Source organism: Pongo abelii, chromosome 15 (genome assembly GCF_028885655.2).
Source record: "Pongo abelii isolate AG06213 chromosome 15, NHGRI_mPonAbe1-v2.0_pri, whole genome shotgun sequence".
In the NCBI taxonomy this organism is placed as follows: domain Eukaryota; kingdom Metazoa; phylum Chordata; class Mammalia; order Primates; family Hominidae; genus Pongo; species Pongo abelii.
In genome coordinates this window covers 79031221-79058780 of record NC_072000.2, presented here as the reverse complement: position 1 = coordinate 79058780, position 27560 = coordinate 79031221, and the positions used below count along the sequence as shown (strand labels likewise).

The following is a 27560-nucleotide window of genomic DNA, read 5'->3' as shown; positions in this document are numbered from 1 at the left end:
ATCTCCTTCACAAAAACAGTAAATTTTCAGTGAGAGAAATCCTAGATAGCCTCCACACTTCTGTTCCTTTCAGTTATCTGGTTGACAATAGTCGTCTGTGATAAAGCTGAGACCAACAGAGAACATGAGTACTATGAAACAACAAAATAAACTAAATGAACATCTAGTAATCTAAGGAGTGCCACTGTTGTGTGCCCTCCTTCCATCTGTTTTCCCAAAGCATCACCAGGTGCCATCAGAAATGTCTATGACGGAGATGGTAGGACTTCTTAGCAGATAGGTCCTATCTACTCAATACTGAAACCCAGTTGCCACATACATTTTATTTTTATTCTTTCTTTGGTAAAGACGGGGTCTTGCTATGTTGCCCAGGCTGGTCTTGAACTCCAGGCCTCAAGTAATCTTCTCGCCTCAGCCTCCCAAAGTGCTGGGATTACAGGTGTGAGCCACCATGCCTAGTCTCTATTTTAATCTTCGTAAGCGTGATTCAAACACTTACTACCCATTTCTTAGTTCACTGTGTCTGGCTGGTTTGGTTTTTTTTTTTGGTGTTTTGTTTTGTTTCGGTTTTTTACTTCTCTGTTATTCTAGGATGTTTTTTTCTTTATTGACAGCTATTTTAGATCCACAATATACATTATTTATATATTTGCCCATATATACATTATTTATATATTTGCCCACAATATACTTTATTTATATATTTGCCCATATATAGGCAGTACTTTAAAAATAAACTTTCTGAATAATAAAATGGAGTTGACTAATATGGAAGGAACATTATTTGACTGGAGGTAACTACTGGCTACAGTTAAAGACAAATGGCTATTACCTAAAGGTAAACTTTTAAAGTACGGCATGGTAAACTTTGTTAAGAAAATGCCAATATAGGATGAAGCTATTCAGTCTGGGTAGATCTATCAAGACAAGTTTTAAATATCTTAAGATCTCATGGAAGTATACTTATAAATTTTTTAAAAAGTGCTTTCTTCATTCTATATAGTGAAAGTAAGATACATTTTTTAAAATTATTGTTTATATGAGAAAGGGTTAATATCTATATTATATTAAGGATAATGAGTTAATTAAAAAAAAAAAACCTGACTCAAACAGATAAATGGGTGAAGGACACAAACAGAATTTCTGTAAGAGGAAAGTATAATTAACAAATATGGGAAAATATTCATGCTCACTAGTAATCAAAAATGCTGTATTAAAATCATTAAATATACCAAAAATATTAAGTAGCTAATGCTTATGAGGCTATAGTATAGATGTTATACAATTATTTTTTTTCATTTATTTATTTATATTTTTTTTGAGACAGAGTCTCACTCTTGTTGCCCAGGCTGGAGCGCAATGGCGCTATGTGCAACCTCCGTCTCTCAGGTTCAAGCAATTCTCCTGAATCAGTCTCCCTAGTAGCTTGGATTACAGGTGCACACCACCTGGCGCATGCCTGGCTAATTTTTGTATTTTTAGTAGAGACGAGGTTTCACCATGTTGGCCAAGCTGGTCTTGAACTCCTGACCTCAGGTGGTGCACTTGAGACAGAGTCTTGATCTGTCACCCAGGCTGGAGTGCAGTGGTGCAATCTTGGCTCACTGCAACCTCTGCCTCCCAGGTTCAAGCGATTCTCCTGCCTCAGCCTCACCCGTAACTAGGATTACAGGCACATGCCACCAAGCCCGGCTGATTTTTATATTTTTAGTAGAGACGGGGTTTCACCATGTTGGCCAGGCTGGTCTGGAACTCCTGACCTCTTGTGATCCACCTGCCTCGGCCTCCCAAAGTGCTGGCATTGCAGGCATGAGCCACCGCGCCCGGCCATTATACAACTATTATAGAGAGCTGTTTGGCTATGTGACAGGAATCACTTAAAAAGTATGCTTATTCTGGGCCAGGTGTGGTGGCTCATGCCTGTAATCCTAGCACTTTGGGAGGCTGAGGCAGGTGGATCACCTGAGGTCAGGAGTTCAAAACCAGCCTGGCCAACATGGTGAAACCCTATCTCTATTAAAAATACAAAAAAATGAGCCAGGCATGGTGGCAGGCACCTGTAATCCCAGCTACTCAGGAGGATGAGGCAGGAGAATCACTTGAACCCGGGAGGTGGATATTACAGTGAGCTGAGATCGCGCCACTGCACTCCAGCCTGGGTAAGAGACTACACTCCGTTTCAAAAAAAAAAAAAGTATGCTTATTCTTTGACTGAAGTATCCCACTTTGAGACATTAAAATCACTGTTGGCTGGGTGCAGGGGCTCATACCTGTAATCCCAGCACTCTGGGAGGACAAGGCATGAGGATCACTTAAGCCCAGGAGTTCGAGACCAGCCTGGGCAACAACACGAGACCCTGTCCCTACTAACAATTTTTTTTTTTAATTAGCCAGGCATGGGGTGTGTGCCTGTAGTCCCAGTTACTCAGGAGGCTGAGGTGGGAGAATCACTTGAGCCCAGGAGTTTGAGGCTCCAGTGAGCTATGATTGTACCACTGTATTCCAGCCTCCCAGGCAACAGAGCAAAAAAAAAAGAGACAAAACAAAAACATAAAACTTACTCCTAAGAAGTTATTGGCTGGGTGCGGTGGCTCATGCCTGTAATCCCAGCACTTTCGGAGGCTGAGGCAGGTGGATCACCTGAGGTCAGGAGTTCAAGACCAGCCTGGCCAATTGGTAAAACCCTGTCTCTACTAAAAATACAAAAAATTTAGCCAGGTGTGGTGCCAGGCACCTGTAATCCCAGCTACTTGGGAGGCTGAGGCAGGAGAATCGCTTAAACCCAAGAGGCGGAGGTTTCAGTGAGCTGAAATCATGCCACTGCACTCCAGCCTGGGCAACAGAGTGAGATTCCATTTCAAAAAAAAAAAAGAAAAAGAAAAAAAGAAAAGGAGTTATCTAAAATAAGAACCCAATAGAAAGACATTCATTAGGGTAATATTAACAGTGAAAGATTAGAAACAAATTTCAACAGAAATTGAATTAATTCAATAAATTATTGTAAATCAAAAAATAATATAGCATATAACAATATGGAAAGATGATTATGATTTGTTAAGCAAATAAAGCAGAAATGTGGATGTACAATCTAGCGCTTCTATTTACTAAGACACACAAAGATGAAAGATAGATATAGTTCTTATCTTATGGACTCAATTTAGAAGGAAAGACAGACAAGAAAACAGACAATCAAAATGCAACATGATAAAGATGACAACAGAGACTAGTACAAGATATGTTACAGGGTATGTACGAGGGTAATTGCCCTACATAGGTGGAAGAGAAAATAGCAGAGCTGAGTTCTAAAAGATAAACAAACATTAGCCAGTTGCAGGAGGGGATGGGAAGGCAAAGAAAAGACTCTAGGCTTAGAGAACAACATGCATATGCAAAGGAATGAAGAAGTAAAAGAATCTAGCACATTCACAAAATTGTTAAGTAGCTCTATGTGGAGGGAAAATGAAGCATCAGAGAGTGGAGTAGCAAGCAATGGTCAGCAAAGGTCAGGCCAGCTCAGGAAGAACAAGAAAGTCATGCAAGAAATTCTAAATTTCATCCTGAAGGCATGGGAGAACACTGAAAAGTTTTAAAGCCAGGTAGCCACATGGTGAGCTTTGTTTTAAAATGTCCATCTGGCCACAGATCACATCAGCACTGCCTGAAGTGGAGTATAGGGGTAATCCCAACTACAAAAGGGCATGAGAGAACTTTTTAGGATGATGAGAATTTTGTTTTGTTTTGTTTTTTGAGATGGAGTTTCGCTTGTTGCCCAGGCTGGAGTGCAACAGCGCCATGTCGGCTCACCGCAACCTCCACCTCCCAGGTTCAAGTGATTCTCCTGCCTCGGCCTCCTTAGTAGCTGGGATTACAGGCATGCGCCACCGCGCCACCACGCCCGGCTAATTTTGTACTTTTAGTAGAGACGGGCTTTCTCCAAGTTGGTCAGGCTCATCTCAAACTCCCGACCTCAAGTGATCTGCCCGCCTTGGCCTCCTAAAGTGCTGGGATTACAGGTGTGAGCCACCGCGCCTGGCCGAGAATTTTTTTATCTTTTGGTATACATCAGTCAAAACTCGAACTATAGGCTTAAAATGGGTGTAATTATACTTGAGAATTTGATTCAAAGGAGGTAAAATCAATCAGCAGCAGGGTAGGACAAATCAGCAAGATGGAGCAAGACGGAGGGTTGATTTTCAGGTTTCAAGTTAGGGTGACTAGGTGATGGTGAGGAAAAAAGATAATTTAATGGGGTATGATAATGAGCCCCATTTTGAATATACTGCATTTGACAGGAGTCACACCCACAGACAGAAACCCTGCAGACAGGTAGATGCATACAAAGGTCAGGAGATCCGATCTGGGGAGTCAACAACACCATGGTGGTCACTGATGTCAACAACTATGTCTTACTGTTAAGTATTAGACCAGGATGGAAGGCAACACTGAGAAATTAAAAGTGTTAATTTGATGAAATGGTTCAGTAGAGGTTCAGTAGAGCTGTTTTCTTCATTATATTATCATAAAACTACTTGCAAGATAACATTTTAAACATTTGAAAAGCCCATTACTGGCTTAAAGGTAAAATAACAAAAATAAAAGAAGTCCTGGCATGCTCTTGGAAAAAAAAGGAGAACTTAATTACTCAAGTCTTTAACATAAACACCCCTTTTCATACTGCCTGAACTGTTCTGAGGTATGTACTGGGGTATGACATTTCCCCATCTGAAGGACTAGTAGCCTGAAGAGGTAGGAAGCATCACGAGGCCCACATCTAGCCCTGCCTAGATGGAAAACAGGACTTCTTTTTTTTTTGGTAGAGATGGGGGTCTCACCATCTTGCGAAGGCTGGTGTCAAACTCCTGGGCTCAAGCAATCCTCTCGCCTTAGCCTCCCAAAGTGCTGGAATTACAGGAGTGAGCCACTATGCCCAGACAACAGGACTATTTTAACATAAAAATTATTAGAAAAATTCCACCATTTTGTGAACAGAAGCTATGTAGTTCAGGTGTACTTGGTGTACTTATCAAAATCTGGGGAAAAGGAGCATCTCTGCCACACTTTTGAACATGCTTTTAAGGTGTTCAAAGTTCAATTACCATAAACTTTTAAGTTTCCAAAATTTACATTTTATAGAGGAAATTTGTTATTTATTCAATTTTTTAAAAAAATCAAACATACATACAAAGTAGAAACCATTTCATTTTCTGAGCACACATTCTCTCATACCGGATACATTCCAGGTCTTGAAGATGTATTCTGCAATCTTGATTCCTGAGGTGGTAGATGGTCAGTCATCTGTGGCTCAGACCCAAAGTCTTTCATCTTTTGAAGCTGTTCTTTCTGTTCCCTGCAAACAAATAAAATTGACATAGTACATAAAGAATGCTTATTCCATTCCTAAGTGACTACAATTAATATTTAATTAAAAAGAAGAGACCTTAAAAAACCTTGTCCTAAAATTCTCTGCAGTGGCCATACATGGGCAGCTCCGGGATTACCCTCTTTTGCTTTTATGTAGCTAACTCATCAGTCATTTAAGACATATAAATAATTATAAATTATTGAAGATATTCAAGAATAGATTCTACAACCTGCCTCAGTAGTTTTCTACTATCTCACCTACTTGTTATGTTTTTCTTTAATCCAACCAAAAGCTCTCTTGGCTTTTTTTTTTTTTTTTTTTTTTGAGACAGTCTTGCTCTGTGGCCTGGGCTGGAGTGCAATGGCGTGATCTCAGCTCACTACAACCTCTGCCTCCCGGGTTCAAGTGATTCTCCTGCCTCAGCCTCCCAAGTAGCTGGGACTACAGGCACGCACCACTGCGCCCGGCTAATTTTTGTATTTTTTTTAGTAGAGACGGGGTTTCACTATATTGGCCAGGCTGGTCTCGAACTCCTGACCTCATGATCCACCTGCCTCAGCTTCCCAAAGTGCTAGGATTACAGGTGTAAGCCACCACGCCCAGCCTATTTTTTTCAACTCTTTAGACCAGAGGTGGCAAAATGGTGGCCCATGGGCCAAATATGGCCTTAAAAAGGTTTTCAAAATGTGGCTTTCACATCAGTTTTTAAAATTTGAAATTAGCTGTCATATTTACAAAGCAAAATATTTCATATATAAATTCAAATCTTAAAGAGATATGGTAATACCAGGCCTACATTCCCACATGCCAACAATCAGCTGAGTGCAGTAGAGGCTGCCCATGTTAGATGAAACAACCTGTCACAATCTTCACCATCTCTACAGAGTTATACTTGGCCCACTTTCACTCACTTTTGTTATCTGATTCTTGGGGACATTTTAATTTATGGCCCCTGCTGTAGATGGTGAGAACAATTGTCAGTCTATACCTTTAAAAACAACATTTCATATTCCTGAAGATAATTATGTAATCCTTCGGTTTTTTCTTTAAACTGATGAAATTCCTTTTACTTTTTTTCACAATGCCTACCCTAAACATGGGTAAAATCCACTACAACTTCTTAAGACCTTTTATAATTTTCTCCTTACATTAAAGTGACCCAAATGAGGGTCCACAAATGAGGGACCACAAAGTAAGGGTCAAGTTCGTAAGATTATTTACTGCTCAGGTAAATCCCATCATCACATCCCTTATGATACTCCTTACAACTTTACACTGACACAACATAAATGACTTGTATTCGGCTATGACATTATCCATCACTCCCTATATACTGTTTAATTATGTTCATGTTGCCTAGAAAGCTTTAAAAAAGGATGAAGCAGCAGCAGCACCTTTTATCCAGCATTGCCATGCAAAGCAATAATGAATTAAGAAGAAATTTCAAAAGGAAAAAGAAAGAAACCTTGGCAGCTTAACAACACCAATCAGCTTGGTATTCTCCATAAATAACACAGATTTTAGAGTTTTAGACAGATTGAGTTCAAAGGCCGGGTTTGCCACTTACTAGCCAAGTGAACTTAACCTCTTTGAACTTTAGTGTCATTTGTGAAGTGGGGATAATACTACCTTATCTTTGCAGGCCTTTGAGATAGACTGACATAATATACACTCAATTATTAGCAAGTGCCCAGTTACATGGTAGGTGTTAAATTAAAATTAAAGGTGTCTATAACTTAAAAGTGAACAGTGTAGTAGCTAAATATTCTATAGCATGCTTTCCACATTTTCTTCATGAGTAATGTGGAAAAAATAAACCTCTTAGCTATAGACCATACAAACCTGCCGTATCTGGTCTTTCATCATTACCTTTTCTTCACCATATTTTTCTTTCCTAGTTCTAAAGTTTAAGTTATAATTTATTGTTAAGATCCACAAATGTAAACCAGAATTGAAAAATGGAAGAAATACATTGGAATCTATCAAAACCTAATCATTAATTGACTTTCTCAAAAAAATTGCTTTAAAAAAGCTTTCAATCTGTCACTGATTTCTAAATTCCTATCCCAAGATACAGCTGGTTTAAGGATTAAATGAGTTTATTATACACAACACACTTAGTACAGTTCCTGGCCCAGAGTAAGCATGCAATAAATGTTAGCTTTTGTTATTGTTGTTACTACAAGAAAAGAGGAAAATTATGTAGATACCTATACACAGTTGATTTTAAGTCAAGAAATCCTATTTTCCATTTCACAAAGAAAACATTTGGTTATGTAGAAACAAATAACATCCTCAAGGAGAAATATCTGCTTTTAGTTATAATGAAAGATAAAACATCCCCAAAAGAAAGTATCAATAGTTAGACAAATCTGAGGATGCTCCTAAGCAAACCATTCTTCGCTTCAACAAAGAAAAATACAGCACTTTCCAAAGTTTTATCAATGATTAGTGAATATAAAGTCTATCAGATCTAATACCAAAGAACAAACTGCTTACTGGAAAAAATGAAGGTTACACATGAACCCTGTGAAATCCAGAACACTGAAAAGTTGAAGTTTGACACTTGAAACATGCACAGGCATGGCATGCCAGCAACACATCTACAAAGGCCAAGACAGCAATCAATTTTCACATCTTAGGGCATAAGTTTATCATTAACACAGTTCCTAAATACCCATTCTAACCCTAAAACAGCACTGAATGACCAGAAATATAAATTAAAAGTATGTGATAAGAACTTGAAGTAAAATGATTCCATTCAAATATATCATATCACTTTAAAAAGAGCAGTCTGAATGTGGTTTTTATTAAAAGAAAGGATCTGAAGGAGTCAACTTACCGAAGCATTTTCAGTTCTTGTGCAGCTTTCAAAATGATTTCATGCTGCCTCTGACTGAGAACCATTACCCCTCCAAGGCCTTGGTCAGAGTCTAAGCTTGCATCGGACCCCATCATTTCTGAGGAATGATGTGAGGAGGGCATATGTTCCGCCATGGGGGAATGTCTATCCACATCAGATGGGTACCATCTGTCTGACAACCGTTCTCTTTCCCAGTCCATTCTGTCAGGAACATAATCTCGCTTTTCCCGCCATGTATCTCCTCTTTCTGGATACTCTCGAATCCTCAACTCACCCCTATCACGGAAATCTCGATCATACCCATGGTCTCGATTTCTTTCTTCTCTCCATCTATCATCCCGATATCTATCCAAAGGTGGAAGAGGTGGGAGGGGCGGTAAAGGTGGAAGAGATGGAATATCCCGTTCACGAAACTGTGATTCTTGTTCATCCAGTGGTCTCCCATAATCTCTGTCCCACTCATTATCCAAATTTCTATCATACATATCCATAGGTCTTCCAATCCGATCCACATCCCTGTCCATGTCCCTGTCCATTTCCCTATTGTAGTCCTCATCCATATCCTGGTCTCTCTCCCAATCATCCCACCAAGGGCCTCGCCTATCTCCATCATGAGACCGAGATGGTGGTGCTGAGAACCTGTCCTCTCTGTTATAGAGCTCTAGTGTATCATCTTGATAGTCACGTTCACATTCTCTCCAGTATCTCTCTCTATCCCAGTCATCGAGTCTTTCTCGTTCCACTGGAGCATTTCTACCATCTAATGGAAACTCTTCATGCCCTCGCTCTTCTCCATGATTCCATGGAGCCCTAGGAGGCTCATCTCGGTGATATGGATACATTTTTTCCCCACCATCTCCTGGTTCTGGTCTGAATGGACCTCTGTCACGACCAAAATCTGATCTTCCCAGTCCCCTTTCTCGACTGCCAGGCCCTCGAGGTGGTCCTCTCTCCCTGCTCCCAGCTCTTCGGGGTGGTACTCTCTCTCTACTCCCAGCCCTTCGAAGAGGTCCTCTCTCCTGACTGCCAGCCCTCCGAGGTGGTCCCCTTTCTCGGCTGCCAGCTCCACCCCTGTCCTGGCTCCCTTGCAGACCACCTGGCACTTTCTCCCGACTGCTTCCAGGCCTCACCAACCCTCTGTCCCGGCTACCTTCTCCTCTGTTCATCTTCTCTCGACTGTCTTCTCTTCTACCCATCATTTTATCCCGAAAGTCTTCTTGCTTGACCAATCCTGGGCCTCGACTGATTGCCTGGCCGCGACCTCTGTTTACTAGACCTTTATCTCGTGTGTCTTCCATTCTGCTTTGCCCAGGACCTCTGTAAGATGAGCTGCTGCCTCTATTGCCTTCTAATCTATTATCTCTATTATCTGGCCGAGGCAGGCCTTTATCTTGGTTGTTTTCTGAATGGGGTAGACCAATACCCACAGGTTTAAAATCATTATCTGCTGTTAATGATGATGTTGCTACTGCTGTTCCTCCCTCCATCCCCCCTGTTTTTGAAGGAAAAGTAGATTGAGCAGGTACAGGCTTATTCGCAAGGGGTACAGGCTGAGTAACAGCTTGGGCTTTGTCGATTTGAGTCTCCATACTTTGAGCATTCTGGTCCCAATCAGAGGGCTCTACGGGCCCTTCCGAGACTTCGCTTTTAGGTGGCTCTTGTTGAGAGTCGCTTAGATTCTCATTTGACTGAGCCGCCTTGACATCCTTTACATCTGCAGCAATGGAAAATGCAGCTGATTGCATTTTAAAATTCTTCTGCTGGTTACTACTGGTGTCTGCTAATGGTTCTTTGTTTCCTGAAAGAGGTTCTGCTTGTGACTTAGGTTGCTGCTGATGCTGCTGTCCAAAAGCTGGTTTGGGGCCTTTCCACTGTGGTCCACTCTGTCGAGGACTTAGGGATGTACTGGGGGTAATATAAAATTGAGATGCTGGCCCCCGGGGAATCATTCCCCATTTGCTTTTAGTGCCCTCTGCTGGGTGACCTTCATATCTGGGTCTTGGCCCATCGGGGCGATTTCCTTCAAAACGAGGCCCTTTGGGTCTCGGTCCTTCACACCTTGACCCTAAATCCTCAAATCTTCGAGGACCATCAAATCTACAAGTAAAACAAAAGATATTACTCAAGACAGTAAAGCAGAAAAAAAAATTCTCCATGTAAGAATATTTAAGGCACTCTTGCCTTAGAATTTGTTTACAACAATGACTCTTTTCAGTCATTAAATAAATCCTGAGTCACCAATATCTTAGAACCAGTATGTTAAGGTGGCAGTGCTCAGAAGGTCTTAGGACAGGCTTTGGAAATCATGCCAGTATTATCTAATTTACTTCAACACATCTCCTGCCGCAAGTCACTGATATACTGAACGGTTAAAAAGCAATTACAGGCCCGGCGCAGTGGCTCACACTTGTAATCCCAGCACTTTGGGAGGCAGAGACGGGCAGATCACCTGAGATCAAGAGTTCAAGACCAGCCTGGCCAACATGGTGAAACCCCATCTCTACTAAAAAAAAAAAAAAAAAAATACAAAAATTTAGCCAGGTGTGGTGGCAAGTGCCTGTAAATCCCAGCTGCTTGGGAGGCTGAGGCAGGAGAATCACTTGAACCTGGGAGGCAGAGGTTGCAGTGAGCTGAGATCACACTATTGCACTCTAGACTGGGTGACAAGAGCGAGACTCCGTCTCAAAAAAAAAAAAAAAAAAAAAGCAATTATAAATACTGTGCCTTAGGAGACAGAAAAGGCTGCTCATTTTAAAGACAAAAAAATTAACAAATTCCATAACTAACTCTGAGCACTTCTGGAATTAAATTGTAACTAAAAACTAAATATGAAAAGACTAACAAGAAAATATAGGATGATTATAAATATTGTTAGAGCTAGCACTAACATTTCGATTGACAAAAGTTAAAAAAAAAAAAAGAAAGAAAGAAACAGCAGCCCTGTCTTAAGAGTAGGTTCTGACATTTTAAAAAGTCTGCAGTTATTTTTGCTATAAACCCACTTGCTCATCCAGTAAAAAGAAAGTACACATCCCCTATCTGTCAGGCATTACATTACATCCAAGAGATACAAGAATAAAATGTCATCTGTGCCCTCAAAGAGTTTACCACCAAACATAAAGATAGTCTAAGTGTAACTAAGTACCAAGAGATGTAATGTCTCAAGTCTATGTGTACATAATAAGGACAACAGAATTGGAGAGGCTTATGTTGAGTCTTAAAAGACAACTTCTCTGAAATCAAGCTGACAGAATGAGTTGGAGATGAGGAAAGTATGTGGCAAGGGCACCTCAAGCTAAGGAAGCAAGATGAGGAAAGGCGGAGAAACGCGTATCAGCAGAGCATGTCTGGAAGTGCAAATAGTTTAGCATGGCTAACGCAAAGGGGAAACAGAGTCAAGAGAGCTGATAAAGAGGGAAATGTGGAAAAGCAGCACACTAAAAAATAAGGTAAAGAAGTAAGCGAGGATCACTCTCCAGAAGACTGTGTATGCCTCATGTGGCAGAGACTACTGGTGGTCTTCCAATACCCATTCCCCATTTATCTACAATAACAGGCCTCCTGTAGCTAGACACAAGGCCCCCCAGACAAGACTCTCTTTCTCAGTATCTCTTGCAGCTAGAACTGGCAGCCAAGTTCTGGCCAAGGAGCTGAGAGTGCAAATGATTTGCACATCTTCTGGGTTGTCCCCTTAAAGGAAAGGGCACATCCTCCTCTTCTCCATTTCCTTTTTCATGCTGGTTCTGACATGGTGGTGAAATATCCAGGACCAGGTAAACAGAAGGAACTGGATTCCTGAGCCATCATCTAAGTCCTAAGAGAGAATAAACTTCTAACTTGTTAAAGCCATCTGACTTGGATCTCGATTATAACAGATAAATTAATTCAGCTGGTTAAGGAGTTTGGTGTTACCTTATAAGCACTTAGAGCCACTAAATATAGTCTGATTTTTAAAAAGATTGCTTTAGCAGAAAAATAGTGGACAGAGACAAAAAGTTTAAAGATTATCTCTACAATTTGGATAAGTGAAGGTGATGCCTAGTCTAAGGCAGTGACTGATATGAGAATGTAGAGGAGGGGATAAAAGTGAGAGATGTAAAATAAGGTAGAATTGATAGGATTTTGTCACCAGTAGAAATAAAATGATAGTTGTAAGGGAAGAATTTAAGATGATTCCAAGGTTTCTGGCTTAGGTGACTGAGTAGTAGACAGTGATGCCTTTCATGACGTTTAATGAGTGCTAGGAGGCTTTTTCTTTCATTTCTTTGGGAAATCAGTGAAGACTAATAAATTCAGTGTTGGCAAAATATTTATTTCCTATCCCTGTGACTTCAGGCTTTGTTGTTCTAAAAGTCTAGTTTCAAAGAGACGAACACATCCACTAGGGGACACAACAAATGATTCCACTAACCTGAAATTGAGACCGCAACTTTACTGTGAAGTTCCAAATCAAGAGGCAATGGAGAGGTTTACTGTATTCACTGGGGATGATTGACCCTAACTTTCAAGAGGAATTTGAGTGACTACTGCACAATACAGGTGAAGTGAAGTGTGTCCGAAATGCAAGAGATCCTCTAGGACATCTCTTAGTATTTCCCATGTCCTGAGATTCAAGTCCACGGAAAACTGCAAAGGGTTTTGTAGAACCGCAAATCGCAGAAGTAATTCAGAAATAACTGCTAATAGCCCATATCTTTCAAGAATGAAAGCCTGGGTCACCCCATCAGGCAAGGAATCAGAACTGGCTGGGGTACTTACTTAGAGCAAAGGGAATATGGAATGAGTAGTGGAAGAACATATATACCAGCTATGACCACACGACCATTGCAGAAATATGGACTACAATAGTTACAAATATTTCTTCCTTAATTTGATATATATGTGTTTAAATATATATGTGTGTGTGTATGTGTGTATTAACCAAATATTTTTTGGTTCATTTGTTTTCTTCCTTATTATCTAACATGTGTTAATAAGAGTTAACCTTATATTTCAGTATTTAAGTTACAAAACATGAAAGAGGGAGTGTGAATCAGGTGGAGAAGGATGAACTAATATTATCTTAAAGACAAAAAAAAAAAAAAAAAGACTTTGTGTGCTCTTCTGGGGAAAGAGAATGTTTTTGGTTGTCCAGGAATAAATGTCTCATGTTAGGTGTGAAAATCTCCCTGTGACCTAACCTAATCAGAAACATATGGGAAAGGCTGCCAGGCACAGTGGCTCACGCCTGTAATCCCAGCACTTTGGGACGCGGAGGCGAGTGGATCACTTGAGGTCAGGAGTTCGAGACCAGCCTGGCCAACATGGTGAAACCCTGTCTCTACTAATAGAAAACTTAAGCTGGGCATGGTGGCGTGTGCCTATAATCCCAGCTACTCGGGAGGCAGAGGCAGGAGAATCACTTGAACCCAAGAGGTGGAGAATGCAGTGAGATGAGGTGGTGCCACTGCACTCCAGCCTGGGTGACAAAGTGAGACTTCGTCTCAAAAAAAAAAAAAAAAGAGAGAGAGAAAGGGAATTTTGGGAAATGGAGTTTAGCCTAGCCAAGTTGGCTTTTTACAAACTCATTGCAAGGAACTTAAAAATACACAAACCCACAATAAACAGAGAGAGGGGGTCATCAGAAGATGAAAATCTTGTTTGTACATTCTGAAAGACAAAGAACATATATAAGTGGTAACTTACAGAGCAGGAAGAAGCCAGTTTAGAGTACTGATGGCAGAAAGGGATAAAATCAAAAGAAGGCTGGCTTGCCCAGAGAACCTCAGAGACGGTCAGGATTCTCAGACACTAGGGGGTACTAGGGAAGGAAAGGAATAAAACTTGGGGCTAAAAATACGTAAATCTATATTCGGAACCATGAACCAGCCTTTCCTTAGGCTGAATGTCTCTTAAATCCTTGAATTTGAGAGTCCCCTAGCAGTAGTGACAGTTCCTTACCCTATTCACATAAAGCAGAAACCTGACAGGTAAGAAGCCCCTCTCATATACACAGAGCTCCCAATCAGTTTGTCAGTGTCTTCCATGCTTAAACATAAATGGACAGCCAAGGATTGCTAGATATTTGAGGAACACATCCAAAATGAAAGAAAAACTAAAGATAAATAGGATCTGGATTTGGAGAAAACAGAGTGCAAAAAGCAGAAAAGAACTTTCAACTCAAATTGTTATCCTCAGAGAGATTCTTAAAGAGACTGCATCTATAAATCAAGAACAATGTGCTATTTATAAAAAAGATCAACGCCAAAAGAACCATAGAAAAAAAAATTTCCAATTCTCAAAATAAAAGATGCAATAAAAGGACTAGAAGTTAAAGTATCTCAGGAAGTACAACAAAATGCAAGATAAAAGGCACAAAGATAATCAATCCAACAGATCCAAAATCCTACTAATGAAGAGTTCCAGAAACAGAAAACGAGAGAAAAAAAATTAATGAAGAAATAGCACAAAGAAATGTCCCAGAGTTAAGAGATTCCAATCTCTAGATAGAAAGGGCCCAGCATACTGAGTACTCAGTACAATTAATAATAAAACTAAATAAGCAAACAAAAAACACTGAAATTTCAGAGCACCAGAGATTTTTTAAGTTTGGGAGAGAGGAGGTCACCAAAACAGGAAAAGAATCAGAACAGTATAACACCTACACAATGTGACAGAACAAAATAGAACAATGATCCTAAAACCTTGAGGAATAATTATCTTCAACATCAAATTTTATATCCAAATTAGCAAGCAAGTGTGAGATTAGAATAAAGACATTGTCAGATACAGGACGACTCAGAAAATTTACCCCTCACCCACACTTCCTTAGCAAGTTACTTGAGCATGCACTCCAGGAAATGGAAGTACTGAAGGCTAACAGGAAGTCATGAGATTCGATAAACAGCAAATCACATTCTGGAGGGTCGGCAAGGGGAATGCTGCAGTTAACACCCATATGGCAGAGTGTTGAGGAAGAACGAAAACTTTATTTTTCAGGACAGTTAAATAAATATGTAATATCTAAAATGTGTAAGTGTGTAAGTCGTGAAAAGAGCAACATAATTATTTAGTGCTATGAAGATGGCGACCAAAAGAAACAGCTAAATAATTGAAAGAGGATGCCATTGGAAAAAACATTTGGGGGGCATGGAGCAGTGGGTGGCCATTTGGCCCAATTTTTTTAAACCATGCATATGAATCACTTTGATAAAAATGTAAACTGTATCTCTTTAAAGGGCACAGAGAGAGGGTTAGCCCTCATCAGAAGGGCCGCTTCTCCTGAGACTACAAGATCATGAGCATGCTAAGTAAAGCTAAGGGTTAGAAGTGAGATGTTTTACTGGGCTTGATAGGTAGACTTGATTTCCTGTAAGGCAGGAAGCTAAATTATAAATATAATGCAAAATAAAAATGTTTGCTAAGATTGAGAAAGCAGCACTAGAGTAGATGGTCTATGTGAAGTAGTGAAGGCTTGGCAGAGCTATAATGGGCAAAGGGGAAAGAAGGTGACCAGAAACTTGTCAAAGTATATACATCACAATGCTAAGGATGGAGAGTATATATTTACAGAAGGAAAAAAAAGTATGCCACTTTAGGGCTTGTGAAGGTGTGGTTCCTTTTTCGGAATTACACTTATTAATTCAAAGTGCCTCAATAATATATCGAACCATTAAAGTTGTATAAAATCATTTGCTATGTATTAAATGTAGCAATTATTTGTTCACGTAAGTGATAAAAGAAGACTATCTTCCACAATGTATAAGAGTCCATGAGAGACCTTATCAACATGTTATCTAGTATTCTAATCAAATTCTAAGTATGAGCAAAGTCCCTTCCTAACAAAATTGTGAATGCCTTGAGAATTTTATCCATGACTGACATTTTGGAAGAAGCAACTTTTATTGAACACCTACTGATTGTCAGGTAATGTGCTGGTGCTAAAAAGAGAGTCATGCCTAACCTCAAGGAGTTCACTGTCCACAGGAAGAGTGAGACAATTAACTCAAACAATTAGAACAGAATTTGATAAATATGGAACATGTTTGTCTTGCTAACCAAAGTATTCTCAATGTCTGATTTCATTAAAGAATCCCAATCTGTAGTCACTGAAGTGCTGCCTCAGGGCAGGAAAAACAGGAATAAATAAAGCAAAGAATGGCAAGAAGGGAATTCCAGACAAAGAAAAGAGCATGTGTAAAAGCCAGAGGAAAGGACAAAGGAAGTAGGAAGCATTAAAAGGTGTGCAGATAAGAGGACATGGCAGAAGGGTTGAAAGGGTAGGGTGCTTTGTTTTCAGACCAAATTGCTGATCAACAGCCAAGGCCCATCATTTTATTTTCATTCTGGGGGCCAGAAATTGTTGAAACCATTTGAAATACACTTTCAACACTACATATAAATGGCAAATATTTATCACTATTTGATTTTTTTTTTTGTCCTTTTCTGAGACAGGGGTCTCACTCTGTCACCCAGGCTGGAATGAAGTGGCATGATCATAGCTCACTGCAGCCTAGACTTCCTGGGTTCCAGTGATCCTCCCATCTCAGTCCCCCGAGTAGCTGGGACCACAGGTGCCTGCCACCATGCCTGGCTAATTTTTTATGTCACCAGGGTCGGCTAATTTTTGTATTTTTGGTAGAGATGTGGATTCACCAAGTTGCCCAGGCTGGTCTCAAATTCCTGAGCTCAAGCAATCCACCTGCCTCAGCCTCCCACAGTGCTAGGATTACAGGCATGAGCCACTGCACCTGGCTATTACTGGACTTTCAAATTTTCAAAGTTCAAAGATGTTACAAAATGACACACTCAAAACCATTTCCATTTATAAAACTAGAGACCTTTTAAGCCTTTGTAACAAATATATCAAGAGATACTCATATTAAAAATCTGTATGAAAATAAGCCACCTTTAAATCAATATAATGAAATACTATGACCCTTTTGACATATAAAAACATGTATTTAAAATATAGTAGAAACATTACATAAATTCACTAAATACAATCACATAAAAACGCATGCATTGTACATTGGTAAGATAAAAAGAAAAATAAGCAAATATCTGGTTTTAAGTATTTAGAAAGTGTTTATTTGTATAGTTAAGTGTGTTATAAATCTCTTTAAAAACCCCTAAAACTAGGTATAAATATCTTAGAATTATAAAAATTTCAAAATTTGATATAAAACTCCAAAATGTAAAAACCTAAGAGGTACGATGCAGTTATACAAATACTTTTAAAGAAGGTATTTTCTGTATTATACTATTTGCAGAAACATATTAAAATTAACAAACCATGGGAATTACAAGATACCAAATTCTGGAATTAAATTCCTTCCTGTTTACTTTTCATGTGAAATAGCACCTGTTTTCTAAATATGTATAACCAAGGTCCTAAAATTAAAATTCCCAAAGATAAGTTATCACTATAAACAAGAACAACCATAACAAATGGAAATATAAAGAAAACCTATAGCACTCACAGTCCCTTACTAATCCTAGTAAGATAGCTATAGAATGGAAAAAGTCCACAATTCCAATCCTAAAGCCAGTCAAAACGTAGTTGTGACTGATCAGAAGCCTTGATATTATAAAGATTTCAATTCTTCCTCCAAATGGTCAATGGATTCCATGCAATGCTCATCAAAATTCTAGCAGGTTTTTGAAAACTGACAAGCTGATTCTAATAAGAATAATCAAGACAATCCAGAACAGGGGTCAGCAAACTATGGCCTATGTTCCAAATACAGTTAAAAGTGATCTTTTTTACATTCTTGAAGGGTTAAAAAAAAAAAAAAAAGGCTGCACATGGTGGCTCATGTCTGTAATACCAACACTTTGCAAGGCCAAGGTGGGCAGATGGCCTGAGCCCAGGAGTTTGAGACCAGCCTGGACAACACAAGCAGATCCCATCTCTACAAAAAATAAAGTAGCCAAGCATGGTGGGACACACCTGCAGTTCCAGCTACACGGGAGGCTGATGTGGGAGGATTGCTTAAGCCCAGGAGGTCAAAGTTGTAATGAGTTGTGATCCTGCCACTGCGTTCTAGCCTGGGTAACAGAGTAAAGACCCTGTCTCAATAAAATTTTTTTAAAATGTGAAAAATAAAATAAAATAAAGAAAAATATTTAACAGAGACCAAATGTGACCCACAAGGCCTACAAATATTTACCACCTGGCCCTTTATAAAAAGCTTGCCAGACCAGGGATGATGGCTCACACCTGTAATCCCAGCACCCAGGCAGGCCAAGGCAGATGGATCACCTGAGGTCAGGAGTTCGAGACCAGCCTGGCCAAAATGGTGAAACCCCATCTCTACTAAAAATACAAAAATTAGCCGGGCGTGGTGGTGCACGCCTATAATCCCAGCTACTTGGGAGGCTGAGACAGGAGAATCGCTTGAACCCAGGAGGCAGTGGTTGCAGTGAGCGCCACTGCACTCCAGCCTGGGTGACAGAACGAGGCTCCGTCTCAAGAAAAAATAAAAAAGAAAGCTTGCCAATCCCTTATCTAGAAGCACAGAATTGGAGGACCTACACTAACAGATAAATTTATTGTAAAGCTACAGTAATTAAAACAATATGACACTAATGCAAAGACAGACAAATAGACCACAAGAATGGAGAGTCCAGAAACAAACTCAATTAAACATTGGATTTATGATGAAGTCACTGCAAAGTAGTAGGGATGACTTCTTCAATAAATGGTGTTGGGGTGAACTGGATAGTTATTCGGAAAAAATAAACATTGACCTCTACCTCACACTATATAAAATCAGTTCTATATGGAGTATTGATTTAAAAATAAGAGGTCAAAGAAATAAAAGAAGAAAAAGTAAATAATAATACTTATAGCCTTGGGGTTTCTTTTCTTTCTTTTTTTTTTGAGTCAGGATCTCACTCTGTTGCCTAGGCTGGAGTGCAGTGCACAGCTCACTGCTGCCTTGGCCTCCCAGGCTCAAGCGATCCTTCCACCTCAGCCTCCCACATAACTGGGACCACAGGCGCATGCCACCAAGCCTGGCTAATTTTTTACTTTTTGTAGAGACAGGGTCTCACTATGTTGCCCAAGCTGGTCTCAAATTCCTAACCTCAAGCAATCCTCCTGCCTCAGCCCCCCAAAGGGCTGGAATTATAGGTGTGAGCCACCATGCCCAGCTGACAATATATTTCTAAGAACAGAAAGGAAATGTGGTGTGGTAATCCACTTAGTTATTAAACAGGAAGGATCTGATCTTATCACATATTTTGCAGCAAGAACCTGGACCATCTCAATTTGCTAAAAGGATATGTGACAGAAGGCCGGGCGCGGTGGCTCACGCCTGCAATCCCAGCACTTTGGGAGGCCGAGGCGGGTGGATCACGAGGCCAGGAGATCGAGACCATCCTGGGTAACACGGTGAAACCCCGTCTCTACTAAAAATACAAAAAATTGGCCAGGCGTGGCAGTGGGCACCTGTAGTCCCAGCTACTTGGGAGGCTGAAGCAGGAGAATGGCGTGAACCTGGGAGGTGGAGCTTGCAGTGAGCTGAGATTGCGCCACTGCACTCCAGCCTGGGCGACAGAGCGAGACTCCATCTCAAAAAAAAAAAAAAAAAGGGGTATGTGACAGAATTATTTCATCTTTTAAGATGTTTCTGTGCCCAAATTTAATGGATGAAATGAGTTTGTCTTTAACATTTTTTTCACTATCCCTTTATTTTTATTTTTGAGACAGACTCTCACTCCATCACCCAGGCTGGAGTACAGTGGTGCAGTTCTGCAACCTCTGCCACCCAGTTTCAAGCAATTCTCATGCCTCAGCCTCCCGAGTAGCTGAGATTACAGGTGTGCACAACCATGCTCAGCTGATTTTTGTATTTTTAGTAGAAACGGGGTTTTGCCATGTTGGCCTGGCTGGTCTCAAACTCCTGACCTCAAGTGATCTGCTCGCCTAGGCCTCCCAAAGTACTGAGATTACAGATGTGAGCCACCATGCCCGGCCCCTTTATTCTTAAATTCTGTAAACTATTTGTAAAATTACTTTAAACTTTAAAATACAAAGGGTCCATTAGACCTAAAAGGTAAACGGTAAAGACTACTTTTCTACTATACTGAGATCAAACTGTCATTCTGCAGCATTTAGTTTCTTTTTTTTTTTGAGACAGAGTCTCGCTCTCGCTCTGTCACTCTGTTGCCCAGGCTGGAGTGTAGTGACTCGATCTCGGCTCACTGCAACCTCCACCTCTGCATTCAAGTGATTCTCGTGCCTCGGCCTCCCAAGTAGCTGGGATTACAAGCGCACACTACCATGCCTGGCTAATTTTTGTATTTTTGGTAGAGATGGGGCTTCACCATGTTGGCCACGCTGGTCTCAAACTCCTGACCTCAAGTGATCTGCCCATGTCAGCCTCCCAAAGTGCTGGGATTACAGGCATGAGCCACTGTACCCAGCATGCAGCGTTTACATTCAAGTGCTCATTAAGAAAATAAAAAGTCCTGCAGTGAGAAATTTTTAATACATATAATGGATAAAGAACTGATGTGCAGAATACACAAAGAACTCCTACAAAATCAGTAAGACATAAAACCCAGTCAAAAAATGGGGAAAAGACTTGAATCAGCATTTCATAAAAGAGGAAATACAAATGAACAATAATCAAATGAAAAAAAGTGAAACCTCATTAGTCATCAGGGAAATGTAAATTAAATCCATTATCATGATACCACTAAACAGCCACTAGGATTGCTAAACCTTAAAAGTTTAACAATACCAAGTGTTGATAAGGATGCAAAAAAACTGAAACACTGAAACACTGCTGGTGAGAATATAAACTGAAACAACCACTTGGGAAAAATGTTTAACAATACCCATTAACGCAGAACATGTATATACTCTATAATCAGGCAATTCCAATCCTTAATAGATATCCAAACAAAATTAAACACACACAAACAAACACATACATCTAAAGGGACACATACAGCATCAAAAGACACACAGCAGCACTTTTCATAATAACCAAAAAACTTCAATGACCATTAATATTAAAATGGATAAACAGATTGTGTTATATTCATACAATGAACTATTGTACAGGAACGTGAATAAACAAACTACTACTACACACAACATGGATGACTCTCACAATAATACAATATCAAGTGAAAGATGCCAGACTCATGAGTACATACAGCATTATTTTACTCACATGAAGTTCAAAAATAGGTAAAACTGATCTATGGCTCAGTATAGCAGTTATCTTTGGGGTATTAGAAAATAACTGAGGGGGATGAGGGAGATTTCTTGGGCACTAGTAATTCCTATTTCTTGACCTAGTAGTGATACCATGTGTGCCTTTTTTTTTTTTGAGACGGAGTCTCACTCTGTCACCCAGGATGGAGTAGAGTGGCATGATCCTGGCTCACTGCAACCTCCGCCTCCTGGGTTCAAGCAATTCTACTGCCTCAGCCTCCCAAGTAGCTGGGACTACAGGCGCATGTTACCATGCCAGCTAATTTTAGTATTTTTTAGTAGAGATGGGGTTTCACCATACTGACCAGGCTGGTCTTGAACTCCTAACCTCGTGATCCCCACCCCCCACCCCCACCCCAGCCTCCCAAAGTGCTGGGATTACAGGCATGAGCAACCGCACCTGGCCAATGTGTGTCTTTATTTTGTGAAAATTCACTAAGCTGAACACTTAAAATTGTGCACTTCTCTGTTACGTTTCAGTAAGTTTTATTATATGTGGGAAAAAAAAGGTCCTGGAAAACCAACATCCATTGATATGACAGTTTTCTGGACCAACAGTAGTCTTCTGGAAGACTGAGTGAATCCAATGTTACACACAGTGTCAAAACAGCTCCCCTAGACTCTCAACAATGTGACATGTTATTTACATGTCATGCAGTTTTGTCACGTGACTTTTTAGAAATCTCGTTTTTAGAAAGCAGCTTAAATCTGGATTTTGCAAAAACTCAAACCCATTTACAGTACTTTATTTGTAACAGCATGTTATCAGTAAATTTGTTTAGCTGTGTTCTAAACTCTTGTTTTTCTAATCAGCTTTGATTATTTTATAAAAAAAGTGGCTTACCATATCAGTTATATGTTGATAGCAAAATCTGAATTAGGAATACAGGAAGTTCACAGGTTTCCTTAATAGTATAGATTATTCTTACCTTAGTCTTGTTCACTCACTAATCAGCTTCCCACTGATTTTTTACCTAGTTACCCTGGAGAAAAAGAACTATGCCTGGGTAACAGTCCCAAACTATACTCTATAAGGGCTGAGTGAGCAAAAGCAGCAGAGGGGTGACTGAAATGGCAATGACATAAGCTAGTTTGGGGAACAGTTTTCAAAACAAGGTGGATAATGTGAGCAGGATCTAATTCAAGGATTAAAAAGCCATCCTTATCAAAGCTGCAGATGAAAATGCTGAAGAGAGATATCACATACCTAAAACAATATAATCATCATTCACCAAGATTTCAGCAGGCTGAAATGATGGCGCAAACTTAACTAGAAAAAAATCTAAAGAGAAATGTAAAGTCTTAGAAAAAGGAACAAGAAAAACAAAAACAAAAAACCGACCACACAAGTTCAGGATAAGAGAGACTTGGCTTAATAAAAGCTAATGTGAAAAAGACCTGGGAAGATAGATTGATGTTAAACTCAACAAGAGTCAACATTGTGAGAGTGCTGAAAAAAACAAATAAAAAAGCAATTTGTTAAGCTATACAATATAAGCACATTATTTATAATGAAGTTGGTACGAGGCCCATGGTCCTCTGCATCTGAAGTAAGTGTTCATTCTGAAGGAGACTAACAAACCAAAGGCCCTTCAAAGGACAGTGAGCAGTACAGCAGGATGAGGTTAGAAACAATGTTAAGATGAAAAGAATCTGAGTTGTGACTGGCAGAGCAAACTGGGTAAGGTAGGGTGAGGGAGACATGAGGGTAATAGTTTTTAAATAACTGTAGTGACATGCTGTAGAAGAGGCATAGGATAATTCATTCTGTGTTGCTCCAGAGGCAAATCTAGAATCAACAGATAAAAGTTAAAGAATCACATTTAGGTTCAATGTAAAAAACAAACTTTCTAGAATCAATGCCTTATATGGCAGTGTTCCTTATCACAATGCCAATGTTAAGCCTACAACTGCTCATCACAGAGAGTACAATGGACTTAAAGTGGGTCAGAAGTCCTTGGATTCTAATCCCATCTTGACCATTTACTAGCTGTGTTATATCAGGCAAGATATTTACAACCTCTCTGAATCTCAGCTTTTCTTATGTATTTATTTACCTCCTGATATCACTAAAAGGAATAAATAAGACGATATGTGCAAGACTCATTGTGACAAACTGAAATGGAATACAAATGCGCGTTGCTGTAGACGGATATAATATTAGATAATTGCTAATATCCTCCCAGCACTGAGATTATTAACTTGAGAAGTTATTTTCTTCTGAAGTAAGAAAAAACTTAAAATAGGTCCTAAATTCGCACAGCCAAGATTTAGTAGGCAAAGAGAGAAAATATTAACATGACAGAAATCAAGGGAGCAGGAAATCTATGTTTCATGAGGTGTTAAGAATGTACTTCTCTGATAGCAAATTAGTTAACAGATCTAAAAGGCAATGCTCATTCCAGGAGATAAGAACGAATTCAAATCAAGATGATACACATGCCAAATAAGCACTGACAGTATAGGCTTGAAACATGGCAGTAAACAGAGCTTAAATAGTACTTTTGCTTTGGGGACCCTCCAGACTCAACTGTACCTATTCTGGGGTTCTACTCACCCAGCTAAATAATCCTGACTGAGCAAGTTACCCAGTCCTCTCAGTGCCAGTTTGTTAAGAGTAAATGGAGAATAATCTGCCTACTTCACAGGTTATTGAGAAGACTCCCATGAGATGATAATGTGTGTAAAGTCTCTAGCAAGGCTTCTTGGTACACAGAGGAATTCATGTTAATTACCCTTTCTCTTAACTTTGATTGTGGATGGAGTTTTGTGCCACACTGCTTTCAGAATTATAAACTTGGGGAATAAAAGATATATTTTGTTTTCAAATGTTAAAATGAGGTTGAAAAAAATGATGATGTAGATCCATTGATACTGAGATGAAAATCTAAGCGATACGCAGACTGGTGGAAAAATAAGTTATAAGATAATCTACTCAGTATGATCCCATTTCTGCAACATATATTTTTAAAATTATTCTCTCCAGATGGTGGAATTAGGTGACTTCCACTTTTTCCTACACTTTTCTGTAATGTTTGAATTTTGTATAAGGAGTATGCATTTCTACTACAATTCCCAACTGAGAAAAAAAAACTGATTAAAGTATTTTTCTGGCTGAGCGTGGTGACTCATGCCTGTAATCCCAGCACTTTGGGAGGCCAAGGCAGGCAGGGAGGCCAAGGCAGGAGGATCGCTTGAGCCCAGGAGTTCGAGACCAGCCTGGTCAACATAGGAAGATCCCCATCTCTATGAAGTATTTTTTAAAAACTGGCCAGATGTGGTGGTGCATGCCTCTGGTCCCAGCCACCTGGGAGGCTGAGGTGGGAGGACTGCTTGAACCCAGGAGGTCGAGGCTGCACTGAGCCATAATTGTATCACTGCACACTAGCCTGGGTGAAAAAGCGAGACCCTGTCTCAAAAAATAATAATAATTTCCATAGAAAATTTATCATTTAGGTCAACTTGGGGAGAAAAATCTATTTTTACAAACTTGGAAAAAATGGATTTAACAGTTTTTAGAAGGTAAAGAGAAAAAACTTACACACCAGCAATTTTTTTTTCTTTCTAAATATGTTGTTTAGGCAAAACAGAAGTATCTCCTTAACTGGGGAAAATACAAAGGATGTAAGCTCCATGGGGGCAGGAATTTTATGTGTTCTATTATATTCACTGCTCTAAGTACAAGAGCAGGAACTTAAATATTTGCTGAATGGGTAATATAAAAGTCCTACTTACCTTATGCTAAATTTCACTGCCTCAAGCCAGTAGAATATTGGCTTATTCATCTTTATCTCTAACAACTAACAAATTATCTAACAAATAGTAATTGCCAATTCAATTATTTGTCAAATGAATGAAAAAGCAAAAAAAAAGATAAAGTTTAATATTATTTTTAAAGCTAATAAGTCAATACAAAATGATAAGCATTACTCCACAATACTACATTCATTCTGGATTATAATCTCTACATATAGGACAAAAGCAGAGACATCAAAGAAATGGAGGAATGTTACCTTTTCTAGATTACATATGTGATGTCTAACAAGCAGACAATGTAAGTACAAAGAGAGTATAAACACTGTATAAATGAAGCTTTTTATACCATCGAGAACCAAATAGCCTAAGTTAATAAAATAGCCAAACCAAAAAAAAGAGAAAAAAAGCAGACCTACCTTGGGCCTCTTGGACTTTCCAAGTAACTACTTCTAGGAGGATCTGGAAGCAGGCCACCTGATCTCACTGGCATGTCCTTCACTGCAGTGATTGGCTGAGATGGAGCAGCTGAAGACTCCCCAAGTCCTTGATCAGATGAGAACGAACTGTATGGCAGAGCAGACTTGCTCAAAGGAGCTTTTGAATTCACTTGTTCTGATGGACCAGCTGATTGCAATGGAGGATGGTAAGTTGTGGGTGGGGCAGAACCAAAAGACACAGGAGTAGGAAGCAGTGCTGGTCTAGCTTTCTCTGGAACTTGCGAGCTCTGTGAACTGGAGGCTGGTGGAACTGGGGCTGCTGTTAACTGAGGAGGTATCCCTTGTGGAACTCCAGGGGGAGGTATTCCTGGAGGAGGTGTAGCTGAAGACAATGGTGGGAGGGGCATGACAGGTGGAGGTGCTGTTGAAGAGAGAGATGGTGGGGGAAGAACTGGTGGTGGCCCTGCAGAAGACAGGGAAGGTGGGGGGAGAACTGGTGGTGGCCCTGCAGAAGAGAGAGAAGGAGGCATCCCTGGTGGGGGAACAGAGGTTGGTAGAGAAGGTGGCATAACAGGTGGGGGCATGCCAGGTGGTGGCACTGTAGCAGGGAGGGCAGGGGGCATCACTGGTGGTGGCAATGAAGGAGGCAACACTGGAGGGGGCATTGTAGGTAGAGGTGGAGGCATCTGAGAATATGGAACAAAAGGAGGTGGCATTGACATGTTCCCCATATACTGGTTCTTCATGTTCTGAAATGAATTGACTTTCTCCTGGAGATAGCTCTGAGTGGCTTTCATATGTCCCTGCCATGTTTTCCACTGCTTCTCATACTCCTGAAGCTGATCTTTATGAGGATAGGAATGGAGTTGTTCCTCCCATAGCTGAAACTCTCGCTCCCATTCTTGGTAAAGATGTTGAAACTGTTGCTGCTGCATCTCATAATGCCGCAGCTGCATATCTACAGACATGGTCTACAAATAAAGGGATAAAAAACTATTTAAAACCATTCATATAAGAGAATTAATCATAGGTTAAAATATTAATGAATCAAGGGCATTTGACGCTTTAGGAAATTAGAACACTAAAGACTTTGGGAGGCTAAGAATAAGTTCGTTAAGTTCTTTGAGTGATGATCATTCTTCTTCCTTCCTTTGGCTTAGACAACTTACTACAGAGTTGGAAAAACCAACCAAACAATAAAGCAAATACCTATCTTAGCAATAAGTATTTTTCAAGTTTTTAATATGGATAATTTCAAGAACTTGAAAAATGATCTGTTATTATAGATACACAGACACAACATTACCCCTCAAAGATACAAGACAAACAAGTATCTAAGTCACTTTATCTTTTACAGTATATTTGCTTAGGTTTTTTGTGATGGCTGTTTTTGGCCTTTTTGCTTATCTGTTACTGTAGTAGTTTACAGGCAAAACACAGGTTAACCTGTAGCTATATGGTAAAAATCCCCAGCTCTTAAGACCCTTAGCAATAGTAAGCTAACATCTGGCCTGGGTTGACATGATCAGGAAACTCTACTATAACCAACCCCTTCCCAGTCCCCCAGGTAATGTGGCAGATAACTACTTGGGCACCCCTTGGGAAACAACTAATTCTCAACTGTTGGTATCTTTTGTTTTTCACACTTAAATCTTTCAAGAATAACAAATCCTTTCAATGTCTTGGGGCAACTTCCTATTTTTGGACTATGGAAGCACTTGCCTGTATATGTGGTGGGGGCTGTATAATCTGCTGATACTGTTGTAGAATCTGCTGTAACTGAGTGTGCTTCTGCATTATTCCCTGATACTGGAAACCGACTCGATGCTGCTGGTGCTGCTGCCAGTGTGCTGCTGCAGCCTGCAACTGCTTTAACCTGGCATCTTCTTCTGGGTCCTCGGACTAAAGATAAAAGAAGACACATCTTTA

At 39.9% G+C, this 27560-nt stretch overlaps 1 protein-coding gene across 3 annotated transcripts in view; it reads right to left on the bottom strand.

Moving 5' to 3' along the window:
- The window catches only part of YLPM1 (YLP motif containing 1), a 75589-nt gene that overhangs the window by 30944 nt on the left and 17085 nt on the right, over window positions 1-27560 (bottom strand). For 2 of the 3 annotated variants that reach the window (XR_010137073.1, XM_024231466.3), the window contains exons 3-6: window positions 27354-27533; window positions 25611-26602; window positions 8205-10322; window positions 5227-5347 (exon numbers count right to left, since the gene is read on the bottom strand). Coding sequence is in view for 2 of the 3 variants with exons in the window: in XM_024231466.3 (XP_024087234.2) it covers window positions 5227-5347; window positions 8205-10322; window positions 25611-26602; window positions 27354-27533 (3411 nt within the window). In the remaining variant the exon portion in view is untranslated. The remainder of the gene's footprint in view (window positions 1-5226; window positions 5348-8204; window positions 10323-25610; window positions 26603-27353; window positions 27534-27560) is intronic. The other variant, XM_024231467.3, reaches the window with a different exon arrangement.